Consider the following 14,659-nt stretch of genomic DNA (forward strand, 5'->3'; position numbering starts at 1 on the left):
TGCAAAAACTTGTATTATCCGCTGGGTTGTGAAACAAGGGAAGCAGACTACTGTAGAGCTGCAACTATCATGATGTCATATAATGATTACTTTTAATTATTGATGAATCTGCTGATTATTTTCTGTTTTCAAGTGGTTGGTTACAAAACAGAATAAAGTGAAAAATGACCATCTCAATCCCCCAAGATGATGTCATATATTTAGTTTTTTTTTCTCTGACCAACTAAAAAACCCCAAAGAGAATCTGTGTAGTAGCAAATTCTCATATTTAAGCAGAACCAGAATTAATTTATGGCATTTTTGCTTGAAAAATGACTTAAACAATTTATGGATTATCAAAATAGTTTAGTAGTAATAGTTCATAATTTTCAGTTGATCGACTAACTGATTAATTGACTAATAGTTGCAGCTCTAGATGACTGAGATGCAAATCAATGCCAAGTGACTGTGTGCTCCACTGTCATAATGATGATGGAATGAACTTTTTCTAACAAAAAGGTAGAAAGGGAGTCTGTTTCGGGGTTATACGGACAGACGTATCAAATAATATTAGAGCTTTGATAAAAATCTGATATTAAAACAGTTAAAGAATTTCATCTGCATGAAATTCGCCAAAAATAATACATTTCTCTGGCACCAAACATTGATTATCAGCACTTGAACAGCAGTAAATGTGTAAGTTTTGAAACCCAGTCTCTGTCCTTATCTCCCCATTTCTGAATATTTGTCGAGTGTTTTTCAGTGTTCCTCATACTTTTCTGTTATTCTTCATCAACAGGAATCCTGGCAGTGAGCTGCAGGTATACTACGCACCTCATCACACCTACAGTGACTTCTTTGATGAGATCAATCGTCGTGGTGACACTTTCTACGTAGTGTCTTTCCGCAGGGTGAGTTTGAACTTGTTTGGTCCATTCCACTGATTTGAGTGGAGAAACGAGCGCTGGCTCCCACACAAAGTCTGACACGGTGATTAAACTGATCTCATAAAGTAAAAATAATACTTAAATGGAAGTTTTCACAGCTCAACACTGATCAATTTGTGTTTATCATGAGATTTCCTTCTTCCAAACTGGGCATAAAAAGTGTTGATGTTAATGCTAGAAAGAGTAACTTATGAATCATAAATTATATGTAATAGGTTGGTTCCTCAACAGAGAGATTTGAGAGAAAAGTGGAGGGCGGGGAAGGGGATGAAGGGTGGTAGTTACGCCCAAGGGTGTAACTATCTCTTTCCAGTCCAGTTTCCTTAGTCCCTTTGCAATCATCAAGACCATGTTTTTGATTTTAGGCATGGCCATATGTCACTGTTAATCTTCTTGGCCTTTATTCATTTGACCATTTTTCCCACATTTGAGACTCTGAACCTGTTTTGAGTTTTCCCTCTTCATATGATTACTTCTGGACATATTATAAAGAATTCTTTTGATTACTTTGGGTTTGTTTCTTTCTTATGTTATCAAGAAAAAGAAAACAAAGTTGCTGCAGAGGAACTCTTTTCTCCCCATTGTAGTTTGTGTTTCGTTACCATGGGAAGTTGCTGCTCCATCTCTTGCCACTGAGCTGTGTCGAATAAGACACATGTAGATGAAGATATGCTTCTTACCCAAAACACATTTGGTCACTGTTCCAAAGAGCTCATATCACACTCAACACCTCTGTGTGGTGTTAAGCCCTTAAATTCTCAGGATTACGCTGTGGGGCAGGAGTTTTGAAGCATGTGGTCAAAGATCAAGACCCCTTGTCACCAAACAAGTCACAAAAAGCTTGGCTCTCGGTTGGCATGGTGACAGCAGGGACAATGATCACTATGGTGTACCCGAGTTGAGGGCCTCTACAGGTCAAGTAGCTGTCCATCAGTTTCTAGCAGCTTTGTGTTGCATGAGCAGTGAGGGCGGGCAAAAACCTCTCAGATATTTAAACTTTGAAACCAAACCGTTAAACAAAAGTAATAGAGTAATCCCCAAGGTTTGATTCTTACTGACCGAAGATTTTGCTATGATAAATCACCCAGATGTATGGACTCTTCCTAAATGTAGTTCTTGACTAACATGTTGAAAAATGGCTTATAGTAACACTTGACAGAAAAGAGCATAACAATACCACAACCTAACATGAAATGAAACGAAACTTGTGTTTGAAAAATGGTAACCTTTTTTTGTTTAATCACAGTTGAAATAACAACTATGGGAAAATAGGCTTTTCAATTATTTTAAAGCTATGAGATATATATAATATATGAGGATGTAGGGCTGCATGCAACTATTTCTTAGTTAATTGATTGGCGGTTTGGTCTGTAAACGCAAATCCTAATATCTAAAAGTCCAAGGTAATGGTCTTCAAGCGCTTGTTTAGTCCGACTTACAGACCAGAAGTCAAAGATATTAAGTTTACAATCACTGAAGACTAAGAAATGCAGAAAATCTTCACAATTGAAAGTGTGTGAAAGTCAATCCTGCCTCTTTATTACTTCCCAGCTCTTTTTGGATGTGGTTTTTTTAAATTAAGTGGACTTATCCTCGTTTTAATAAGTGGGAAAGGTTAAAGGAATAAAAGCATTATTAGAAATGACAAAAAACACTTTACGAAGCATTAAATAGTAAAAGACACAGATCGTTATTCAGTGTGAACTTTTCTTTAAACCTTTTTTATTAGATTTTTTGTGTGTGTGTGTCGGCAAAAGCAGGGGTATGTTCTTTTTGTTTCAGTCGGTATGAAGTTATTACAAGACTGCCAAAGCAGAATTTTGTTTGGATTTTAAAGCCAATCACTACTAATTTTGACTTTAGTCCCTTGAGGCAACTCATTGGCCTCATCATGACCCGCTCTTGCCCTCGCCAGTAGTTGAGATCAGTCCCTACAGTGTGTTGCGCGCTCAGAGAGATCCATGCTTAGGTCAAGGTTACTTTAAGCCCTTGACAGATACATTACCACCTGTGGCTTTGTTTATGTGTGCAATGAGGTGAGTTGATGGGAAAACATAACTCCCAACAAGACCAAAATATGAGACCGCTCTCACTCTGTTGTCGTTTTGCGGTCTTGCTTCACTCCTAGTGTTGTTTTTAGCACCTGTGGCTTTATGTAAGTGTGCATTGAGGTCAGGTGGTGGAAACACTGGCTGCTTTCACTGTGGACCGTATTCCATAGGGTTCAAGGAAAAAACACCTGTTGTCATGGCAGCTGCAGCTGTTATATCAGCTTGACAAGCTTGCCGGCCCCCCCATGATGAGCAGTAATGGGGTTTTTGTTTTCCTGCCATCCTCCAAACACAGTCAAGGCACCCTCTCAGTCATTTTTAGCATGTAATATTCCCTTTGGGGCTTTATAGCTTATCCCCAATTCCTTGCAGTGCCACGACCGTATATTACACCAAACCCTTTATTCTGAAGAAACACTACAAACGAAGTTCCAAAAGATAACCTCTTAGCTGTGCAACATTTAGTGTCATTTTGATAAAATGTATTCAGCATTATGAACAACACTTTCTTTTCTTTCTCCTACATTGCTCCTTCCTGTCTTTTCGCAGTAATCCCTTCCCCAACCTCAGACCATACTCCCGCCTGTCATCACCTCACTTCACAGTGCCCCTTATTTTTCATTTCACCCAGGCTGAGTTTTGCAAGCCAAGTGTGATAGAGGTAACCCGTTTTCAGTTGGTCTCTTGATAGCTCTTGAAGCCAGTCTTGCAGGTGATGGAAACCAAATCATGGGTGATTTCTCTGCAGTGTTACCTGTCTCACTTAACTCTTCCTAAATAGGCACTCCACTAATTTTACACATGAAGTTCAGTTTACTTTTAATGAGTAGTACTACCACAACCAGTTGCATAATGTCTGCATCATGGATTATCTCAGGCTTGAGAAATGTATAAGAGAAAGCCAGCGTTACAAACTGGAAGTGTGGAGTTTGAAAGAAGTTGGTATTTATTTAATTTAAGGCGCTATTGAGTCTAAACACAGCGTTGTGTGTGTGTGTGTGTGTGTGTGTGCGTGTGTGTGTACACAAGCATTCCTCTCTCCATCACAACTCCCATTGAAAAGCCATTCTTAATAGCCCCCCAGGAACCATGCTGGTTATTGCCATTTGATCTCAGACTTCTCGTAGATAAGAAAAATGCTTAAATGGCCCAAGGTGACAGTATTCAAATGATTTAGGGATTTTAACTGTTTAGCTAGGGTGAGGCATGAGAAAAGTGAGTGCTCAATTTGAGGATTTTGTGACTAGAAAAGGCCCTCATGGAAATTATTGAGTTATGTTAGGACATTTGAACTTCCCAGATGACCATTGCATCATTGATAACCTCATGTTGTTAATGCAAGTCCTCCAGTAGGTCTCCTTAAAGTTATAAACTTGGCTCCAAATCTTGATCAACAACTGGCAAATGCACCCATCTGACATGTTTTATTTGCTTCCATATGAGTTGTATTTTCCTCTTGATGACCTTCTTCTCTTTGTTTTCAGGATCATCTTCTACTTCCTGCCACCAACCACAACAAAGGAAGTCGACCCAAGATGTCTCTGGTGTTGCCAGCCATGAACGTAAACGGTATGCACTGCAGCACAGACACAACAACAGTTGGGGTGTTTGGTCACTCAACACAATGTAACAGATGAAAGGCTAGCTGGGAGCAGATTCAGAAACACGTCTCCCCACAAGAATGCATTACTTATGGCGTAGGACACTTGACTCCTATGACCAAAATAGAGCACTTTTGCTTTTATAAGCCCATTAAGGTGATTCTGATCCTTTCTTTTCATATGTGCTGGTATTTTGTTTCCCAAAATCTATCATCTTGGACGCAGAGTGTTTGTTGCCTATTTAAGTTAAATGGAAGTTTCTTTATACAAGATTTTTTTGCCAAAAAGATTCTTGGACATCTGGCGTCTTGTTAGTAGAAGGTATTTTCTACCTACCTCCCTCTGAGCCCTTTGTGGTTTCTGTTATGTCCTTCAGCCTCTGATTATACTCAGCATTTAGCGATGCTGTCAAGTGTCTGTACAGCCACTGACTCAATATGGTCATATCCTATTGGCTTTGATTTTTATTTGTTTTGTACTCAAAATGATCAAGTTGAGGCCTTGGCAGCGAGGTGTATATTTTGTTAGATTTACTTAATTTATTACAAATATTTTTTTATTATTCTTATATTAAAGATATAATGTTAAGAAAAACATTTATAAATGCCTTTTATTCTGGCAAAACCTAGTGTGACCACATCTTTGTTATCCCTTCATACACACATTGCTTGAATTGTTGGCTTTACATTCATCACCAACTGTTTTAATAAAGGTCCCATATGATGCTCATTTTCAGGTTCATACTTGTATTTTGGATTTCTACTTGAACATGTTTACATGCTTTAATGTTCATAAAACACATTGTTTTTCACATTATATTTTCATACTATCTGTCTGAATATCTCTGTATTCACCCTCTATCTGAAATGCTCCGTTTAACCGCCTCTCTCTTTAAGCTCCCCTCCCCCACCACCACCAGAAAAAGCCCAGTCTGCTCTGATTGGTCAGCGTTCTCCAGTTCTTATCGTCGTGACACACCAACCAGTTGGACTGATTAGTCTCCCCGAGTTGGTCAAAAAAGTGCCTCGGAACACACCAAAGCGACGAGACGTAATACGTCTCCATAACAGCAGGCGGCGCTAATCTGTATTGTCGCCCAAAAATGAAAACCGGCAGCTGATTGGACGAACGCGTCACGTGGGTCTGGTTTCCGGGTTAGCACTCTACCAATCAGATTGGTCATTTGAGTCCGACTGCCGGGAGTGCCCGCCTTCCGATTATACATGTCAAATCGGCCAAAATGAAGGCCAACGGCCCCTCAGATGGACGACGGAACGGAACACACTGAACAGACTCGAGTCACTGACCTCGCCACACTGTCCGACGGCCAATTATTGGCTTGGTGTGTCTCGGGCTTTAAAGAGAACAATTGCCGTCCACATCTCGTCAATGTGGGGGGGGTCGTGGTTTTTGGATGGGTGGTTTCCACTAGCCCATTTGAGATGCAATCACCTGTTTAATTGACTGCCTACCCTCAAAAACAAAACCCATCAAAAAAATGCATCACTGGTATACATGAGGTACGCCTCAGTATCAGAACTCTATCGGCAAGAACCTTGGCCTTCGATTACCGCATTTGTTGCCAAAATGTTATGCATACAGATGTTTTTGATTTTCATGAGCTCATCATAGCTTTTCCCCATATTTCTTAGTTCTGCTTGATTATCGATTCAAAATGTCAAAGTCAGGTCATCAGAGATTTCAGTGGAAAGTCTTCTTTCTCCAAATGCTGCAGTTAATTATCAGGCGGCTTTGTTTTCAGCAAGCCTGCAAGACAGTGAACTGAAAGAAAACCTGCTGAAGAGGGATTGTGTTTATGCAGGGTGTGAGCAATTAGGGAAGAGGGCCTGTTGTTGTTGGGTGTTTGCCTGGCATTTTTATCAGAAATCCTCTTGTTCCTCTGATATCTTCTTGTCTTGTCTGTGGCAAAGCACCAGCAATAGATTTGATTAGTCAACCAGCTCTGAGAGGAGTGAGTCAGTGGAATATGAGCCTTTTACTCAACAGGGAAGACATGGCCAACAGGAAATAATTCTGGGAGGGGGGGGGGTGTTAGAGATGAAGATTGATGAAGGTAAACATTGTTCTTGGTTGGTCTTGTCAGGGAGGAATGTTAAAGTCCGTGCTGGTCAGATGGCCCATTGAAATAGCAGTAAATGGTGAAATCCAAGACCTCCTTTTCAGCTAATTGTTGAAATGGTCAAACAAAGGTGGCATTCAGGGAAAGATATCGGGTCTGGAAAGATTCCCATTAGCTCAAGAAAAGGACCTTCGATTTGCATGATCTGTCATGGATGCCGGCAGTTGGCCATAAATGCAAACATTGTGTTCTTCTGTGCTTTTATCAAACGTTTTTTCCTGCTTGATTCGGGTGTTAGTGTGTTTGCATCTAATGTGCTGGCTGGATCTTTCAGAGAAGACTGTTTCATGTTAGCACAGATGCACATACGGTAGCTTCAGTTTCAGATGCCACAACTGATCCTCCTGGTAGTTCCTCGTTGCCGGATAGGACTGTAGTTAAAAAGCAAGCCAACAGAGGCTGACATTGAAAAGAGGTTGCTGGTGGTTCTCTACACCCGCATGGTCCTCCTTCCTTCAACATGTAAAGCCCCATGTGTCACCGAGATGACAGCCATCAAGTCGCATTTTAGATTTATGTTGTCTTTGTTTGGAACTTTGAAGTGATTAAGTGTGAATGTACACATTAAGCTGGGCGAGACACTTAGAAAAGCAGAAATACTGTCTTCTTGCTGGAGCATGATTGCTCCACAGTGGAGGATAATTCTTTCCAGCTCCCTGTAGCTGCTCTCCTTCAGGAATGCCTTCCTTCTCCAGCCACTAAATAGTTTTCATCTGGAGGAGGTGTATAGACTCTGCTAATCTGGAGCGAGCGTTTGGTCTGTCGCGGTCAATAACTGAACATCGTAGATCGAGACTTTGATTTTCCCCTTTCGCTTGTTTCTGTCTCGCTGTGTGTCCATGGTTCAGGGGCTCTGGTAAAGTTACTTGACCTTGGCCGCCTTGATTCTCTGAAATGAAAATGTATCTGGCTGAGCAGTGGCTCCTCATAAGGACTGAAGGTTGTGTTTATTTAACGATCCAGAGTTTGAAAGTAGCTCAATCAAGTGGAAGCAACATGTTTGGAGGAGAGGAATGTTTTGGAGATGACATCATTTACAGGTGGATCATACAGGGGAGACGCAGTGCAGTCTATTTTTACTTCTCTGAGATTGTATATGTGCTCCATAGCTAACAGGCAGCTTTCACTGGGCATTCAACGTAGAGCTCCGCACCACTGAAGGAGTTGGGGGTCAGATTTTCCTACTTCTCTAATCTAAACAAACTCTGAAAAGAAGTGCACTCTTACCAACCCAAATGTTTAACCCTTGCCAGCCTTGCAAAAATAAGCTTGTGCAGGTGATTATTTGCCTCAGTGACTTAATTATCTATACATAAAGCTGGTTATCAGCCATGTACAGAGTCAGACTGAAATATCTCAACAAGTGTTTGTTTGCAGTGAAATTTTGTACAGACGTTCATGGTCCCCAGGCAATGAATCCTACTGGCTTTGGTTATCCCATTGCTTTCCCTCTAGCTCCACAATGAGTTTGCCAATTTTGTTTTTTAGTGACATGCCTATTGGATGAATAGCCATGAAAATTCAATTTAGCCAATCATGTTCCCGTAAGGATTAATTTTAATAACTTGGTAATCCCTTAACTTTTCCTCTAGTGCCATCATCAGGTCAAAATTTAAATAATGTTCTGTACTTGGCTTTAACACTAACTTCCTGCTAAACTAATGACTTTCCCATCAGCCACAGCTTTACTTTGTGTTTAGTGCTAATTTTGCAAATGTAAGCATGCTACCACGCTTAACTAAGATGGTGAACATGGTAGGGAACATATGGTACCTGCTAAACATCAGTATGTTCTCATTGTCATTGTGAGCATGTTAGCATTTAGCTCAAAACACTGCTGTGCCAAAGCCTCATAGAGCTCCTACAGACTCTTTTAGTCTTGTTATTGCCTGTGACATACATTTTATAATAGTAAAAGATTGCCTTATTGTTCAACGTTGGCTTGTTCTTCTACTTTAGAACGTGCCAACCATTTATTTAATAAAAGGCAAAATTTTCTGAATCAAAATGTTCAGAAAATTGGCCGGATTAGTGGATTATGTGAATGTAAATTGCCTAATTGACATCCTATACGACCCAATTTATTTGTATTGGCCCTGTAATTTCATGATTATACTGATGATGAATTGCTTCCATTCTGACGTTACAAAAAAAAAATAAAAAAATAGCTTTCTTCAGTGTTTGTGCCAGGCTGGCAGCCACCATTCTCCCAAGATGCACTCTCGGGTTTCCTCGGATGCCAGAAATCAGGGTTTTATCAGCACACACCAGCTCACTGTGTCGCTGAAACTTTCTGGAACATCTCCAGATGGCACTAGTAAAAGGGGGAAGGAGACCACGCAGAGCAGGACGGTAGATTTGGCAGCTTCTTCAAAGAGCTGCTGTTTGAAGCGGCTGGATGTTTGTGTGTTTCCTGTTTCACTGTTCAGGCTTCTCAAGCAGTTGGCTGAATAGAATTTAGACACTTGGTAATTTGGTGAAAGGTGGATGTAAACAGTATGGGGAATTAAATGGGAAACCTCAATTTGGATAATGACTTAGACTATGGCCCACAAATTACAGTGTCATTATTTTGTAATTATTGGGCACTTACAAAATAATTATGGGATCTCGTTAAAGGGACATACAGTACATTACAGAACATAAAGTAACCACTTAAAACTGCATACATAGATTTCTTTCTTTTTTTTATTTTTAACAAGCTGTAAACACAGCATTGACACATCACCACACATAACGTTGTAACAATTGCCTGTAGTGTGTCCACATCCAGCAGACACAGAGCAACATTAACATTTATTTGAAGTCATGTTTCTGTAAGTCCAATATTTACTCTCCTTTTGAGCTCTGTTTTGGTCTTCACCAACTCCTAGACATAGACTAGTTTTGGTGTGAGATTGTTTTATTGGAGGATAGATGATGATGATAATAATAATAATAATAATAATAAATAGTACATTGGGCAAAACAATTATGATATATGTGGGCTGCAACACAAAGCAGTGTCTTTTCTTTTTCTGTGTACTTATGGAGTAAAGTCAAGGTATGTTGGCTGTAACATTGCAAAAGAAATAAATTAAATACAACTAACTTTAAAAGGACTGCCAAACTCATGCACCTGCAATACCCAAGACTGCTGCATCTCTGCTCCGTTTTTTATAAGGCACTTAGTGTTTATATATATATATATATATATATATATATATATATATATATATATATATATATATATATATATATATATATACATATATATATATATATATATATATATACATATACATATACATACACATACACACACACACACACACACACACACACACACACCTCGGCTTTTATAACCTTGAGGGGTTAGACGGAACTTGATAGGAATCATGCTATATGCAGGCTTTGCAAAGCGAAAGTTATTTTGGAAAGACCACAAACTTGAGAACTCACATGGTACGCCATCACCCAGAGATTAACATTAAAGACGTGGACGTACAACAACCTAAAGTACCTAACATGCCAGTCAACCAACACACACTTTCAATGCTCTAAACTCCCACCGAACTCTGAACGAAAAGCAATTTTTATTTAACAGTTTTATTTTATACTTGAATTAAATGTATTTGAAAGCTGGCCAAAGCTTGGCACTTTGCAGTTTTTAGTTGCGAAAGTTTTTATTTTATAGTAGGAAGACGTATAGAGTAATATCAAACTACATTTAATTTGTTGTTTCTTTTCTTTTAAATTGTATGTCTACTGCTATCACATGTGAAAAGTAACTACATTTACATACTGTGAATCGTTTTTTTAATCGAGAATCGTTTTTGAATCAAATCGATTTTGAATCTAATCTTGAGCCTTAAAATTGATATTGAATCGTGACATTCCTAATATATATCATAAATATTTTGCAGAAATTTTATTTCAGTAATAAAGCTAAGTCCTCCATAAGTACAAAATGATTACCCCTTTTATTCAAAGATGTTTTGCTTCTTTTTTCCCCCACTGTGCTTGCATTTTATACGTCCATCAGAATTTGCAGGATTTCCATTATATTCATCCTCCTCATGTGCATTTGGAATATGCATGTGACACTTTTCCACTTTGTGCTGCCTATCTGTTGGACTTCTATTTATTATTGGAGTTAAATGAGCTAAGTGGTAGTAATGTCGGAGTAGTTTATTTTGAACTGAACAGAATCCACAGGCTCGACTCTGCAGCAATGACAGAACCTTGAACCATGAGGGGGGAAAAAAATCAGTTGTGATCTCATCAAGCTATATGGAGATACACAGAAAATAACTTTTCCAGCTCTGCTTCAGGCAGAAGCCTAATTTGAGATAGACTTAGCGTGTCAAAATCCTAACCCGGAGGATGACTTCCAGAGATTTCTGTTGAAACACTGAAGCCATTTGAAAAGTTCCAGTTTCGCTGCAGGTGCAAAAGAAGAAGTTCCGCAGCAGATGAAGTCATACTCAGCATTACGTCTCCTAATCCTTTAATGATATGAACATCCGTGGTGGAGTCTTTTGGCTGCAGAAGGGGCTATTGTCACTGTACAATCTGATAAACTCTCTATAAAAGTGCGTCCGTGGAAATCGTGCAGAGAGGCAGAAGAAGCTGATGTCTTGCACAGGTGTCTGGAAAAAGACTGCAGCTTTTAAACAACTTGCAGCAGGCATTTTAAAGACACCTACAGCTCCATTCCTGGGTCATATAAGAGTGCACTAAAACTGACTGAGGTGTGTTGGGCTTGTGTGCTCCATATGGGGAATGTTGCTATCATTTTGACTCTCTCGCCGACATTCATAGGAAGCCACATGTTCAGCCACAAGTTTAAGTATGTTAATGTAAATACACAAGGGATCCCTAAGCATGTTGTTAATAGCTTTTTCTAGCAAAGGATTTTACAAGCGTGTCCACTCTAAAGCATTTTCTTCCCCCGGGCTGAGCAAAGTTAGGCTGTGGGAGACCACAATCCAAGAACCACACTGACTCATCCACATCGATCTTTTTCTTTCTTATCTGAACACAACACAAAGCCTGAAGGATCCTGACTCCTCATCAGTGATCGCTCTCTCTTTCTCTCTCCCACACTCATTCCAGAGTTTCTTCTCTTCTCCTCTCAAATTTGCATGTCCTGCTCTTGTTTAGGGTTGTTTTTGTTTATCTCTATGAAGGAGAAATCCAGAATGTGACTCACCTCTGGACTCTATGTGTGACCCTGTATCCACCCCTCTCTCGCTGCGGTTCTCAGCCCTAACTGCCTCAAACAATACTTTACACTCCCCAAAATACTCTCTGATCATGTCTCTCTGCAACCAGTATGACAAAAAAATCCTGCCAGTAATTATGATGACAAATAGTTTGGCAGTTTGGTGAGCACCATTCGTCTTGAGTTCATTAAATCTTTTGCTGTGACATAAATCCACTAGCCTGGATGCCAGCCGAATTTAGCACCGCCAACAACATTTGAGGTCAGGAAGTTCGGTCTGGACTTGATCCGTTGTGGAGCAACTATGCTCGAACCAGAGCTGTTTGGACCAATCAAATTGTCAGGGCGGGCTTTATACGATGATGGACAGATGATCAACAGTAACGTAATCAACCACGTCACCAAAGAGCGCTTGGGTTGAATTTGTTTACAACGAAGGTGGCTGCCAGTGGAGAATTGAGATGTGTAGATTCCGCCATCGCGTCTGTTATGGAAGATATCGACAGCGCGTTCATTTTAAAAGAGGAACAGAGAACCGCTCATTGCCACACCCGTCCGCACGACACAGAAACTGCCGCCTTTGCTCTGTCAAAGCCATGGATGTATTAAGAGGGGGAGGAGCGCGTTCATCATACCTAGTTTAATAACTCTGGATTCGGCTACTAGTGAATGTTAAAAATGTTAAAAACGTTGCGTTTTAAACAAGGACCCTTTTAAGTGTTTGGGCTGGTAAGTTGATGTACCCCCAAAAAAATGATCTGCTGAAATGAAGTTTCTTTTGCCATGCAAAGTTTATGGGAAAAGTCTTTCTGGGCCAGAGGGGTGCAGTTCCACCGTTGGCCGCTAAGCCCATGGTTGCTTTAAGACATGGCGCTGTTCCTTGGGGGTTGGTCGAAGCCTGCCTTTGACTCTCCGTTGCTCTGATTGGTTGTAGGTCTATCCAATTGAGTGCCAAGGCATTTTTTTCCTGGTTTGGTTGAAATCCGCCCCATAATCACAGCCCAATGGAGCAGTATCAGACTCATGTTCTGACTAGAATCTGAGTATGACAATGTCAGGCTATAAATCCACTGGTGATGGAGAAAATACACAAATTAATCTACAATAACTTATTTATTTATGCATCAAAACTAACAACCTTTCGCTTCCTCTCCTGCCGTTACAGACAGCATCATAAGGGACAAAGACTACGAGGTAATGATGCAGATTGACTGTGAAGTAACGGACACAAGGATCCTCCACATCAGGTCTTCCACCATCCCACCTTTGCTCCGGGTCAACCGCACAGGCACGTTTTACCAGCACTCATCAACAGACAGCCAGGCTGCGCCTCCTGTCGGTGTGCTAATGGGCTCTGCTTAAGATTATCCAACAGTTATTATGAGAACTCCTTAACTAAACCCAAGAAGACAAACAGAAGATAATACCTCAGTTAACACTTTTTTGGTGTGATAAAGTATATTTTAAATCTGGTGAATTCCCACTGACTTGATTTAGTTTTGAATGAAAGGCAAAGGTAGCTCAAATTGTCGGCCGCATTCTTTATTAGGACTGATATCCGAGGTAGTCTGGCCCAAGCAGACGCTAGCTCCTTGTGTGGCTAAACTGACTTCTCTCTGTAACCCCAGATGCCCCACATAAGAGTAATTGCTTAACGGCAGGGGGCTGAGCATTGAACCCTGAGTCACCCCGTCATAACGCAAATACGTTTGCCCCATAGCAGCTCTTATCATGTCTGCTCTTTCTTTTTGGGTTCTTCATTTCGGTAACAAGCTGCAAAGCCAGAGGATAAAACTGAAAATGATTATACACCCAAGATTGATCTCACTGGAAAGGCATTTGTGATATTAATGTTTAGAAGTACAACATGTTCTGTGTTTGTATCATAGCTACAAAATGGAGTAGATGTCTCTTACTCATTTGTAGTCTGTTTGCCCCTCTATATAAAGCACATTGTGTTAACAGTGAAACAGTAAGAGATGCCAGATTAATTACACGTAAGAATAGGGCATTCAGTAAACTCAGGAAGTCAGGGGATCTGTGAAAGCTAGTAGGCTAACCACTATCGTGTTGGCTGGTTTCCATTAATTTAAGGATTTCTTTGTTTTTAGCATTGTATTGATGAAAAATTTAAATTTTTCCTCTTGTCTAATTATTATGCGTGCATTGTGGGAACTTTTTATTGTAATCCACTCCAGAAAACCAAATTACATATTGTATATGAAATAACAAATGGTGGATTGGAAGGAAACATACTGTAAATGTTAGAACTAGGAGATTTTTCAATGGGTGGACATCCTGAGATTTTATCTTGATCAAATTTGAAACACCTGCCTTAACCGTTGAGCTAAAACAGCCCATGTTTGACATAAAACCACTGGTGAAAAAAGCAAGTCCTGATTTCTCCGTCCGCGGGCTAAATTGCACTTTTATTTTATTTTGTGCCCATATTGGTGTTTTGATGGAGCTGCATTATCTGAGTTTTTTTGCACTATAGATGCAGAACCTGGGAAGATCAGTTCAGTCTTTAAATGCCTCATATTGTTTATGTAAAATTGATAACAAATAAGAAATGATACATCATCAGAATTAGTACCTTTTTGTATATGTTGATAAAGCAACCTACCTTACTTGTACCTGAAAGTGCATTTCTTTTAGCTACTGCATGATTGTACAGATGATTATGTTTTAGCTCAACAGATGCCCATAAAAACACGTCCTTGTGTTTTACACAC

At 39.9% G+C, this 14,659-nt stretch overlaps 1 protein-coding gene across 1 annotated transcript in view; it reads left to right on the top strand.

Annotated features, from left to right (window-relative positions):
* atf6 (activating transcription factor 6) overlaps nt 1-14,654 on the top strand; it is a 34,554-nt gene extending 19,900 nt beyond the window's left edge. The window contains exons 14-16 of the mRNA XM_078259096.1: nt 779-890; nt 4,462-4,546; nt 13,090-14,654. Coding sequence (XP_078115222.1) covers nt 779-890; nt 4,462-4,546; nt 13,090-13,286 — 394 coding nt within the window. The 3' untranslated portion in view covers nt 13,287-14,654. The remainder of the gene's footprint in view (nt 1-778; nt 891-4,461; nt 4,547-13,089) is intronic.
* Nucleotides 14,655-14,659: the final 5 nt, after the last annotated feature.

This window comes from Sander vitreus, chromosome 9, assembly GCF_031162955.1.
Source record: "Sander vitreus isolate 19-12246 chromosome 9, sanVit1, whole genome shotgun sequence".
Classification (NCBI taxonomy): Eukaryota; Metazoa; Chordata; class Actinopteri; order Perciformes; family Percidae; genus Sander; species Sander vitreus.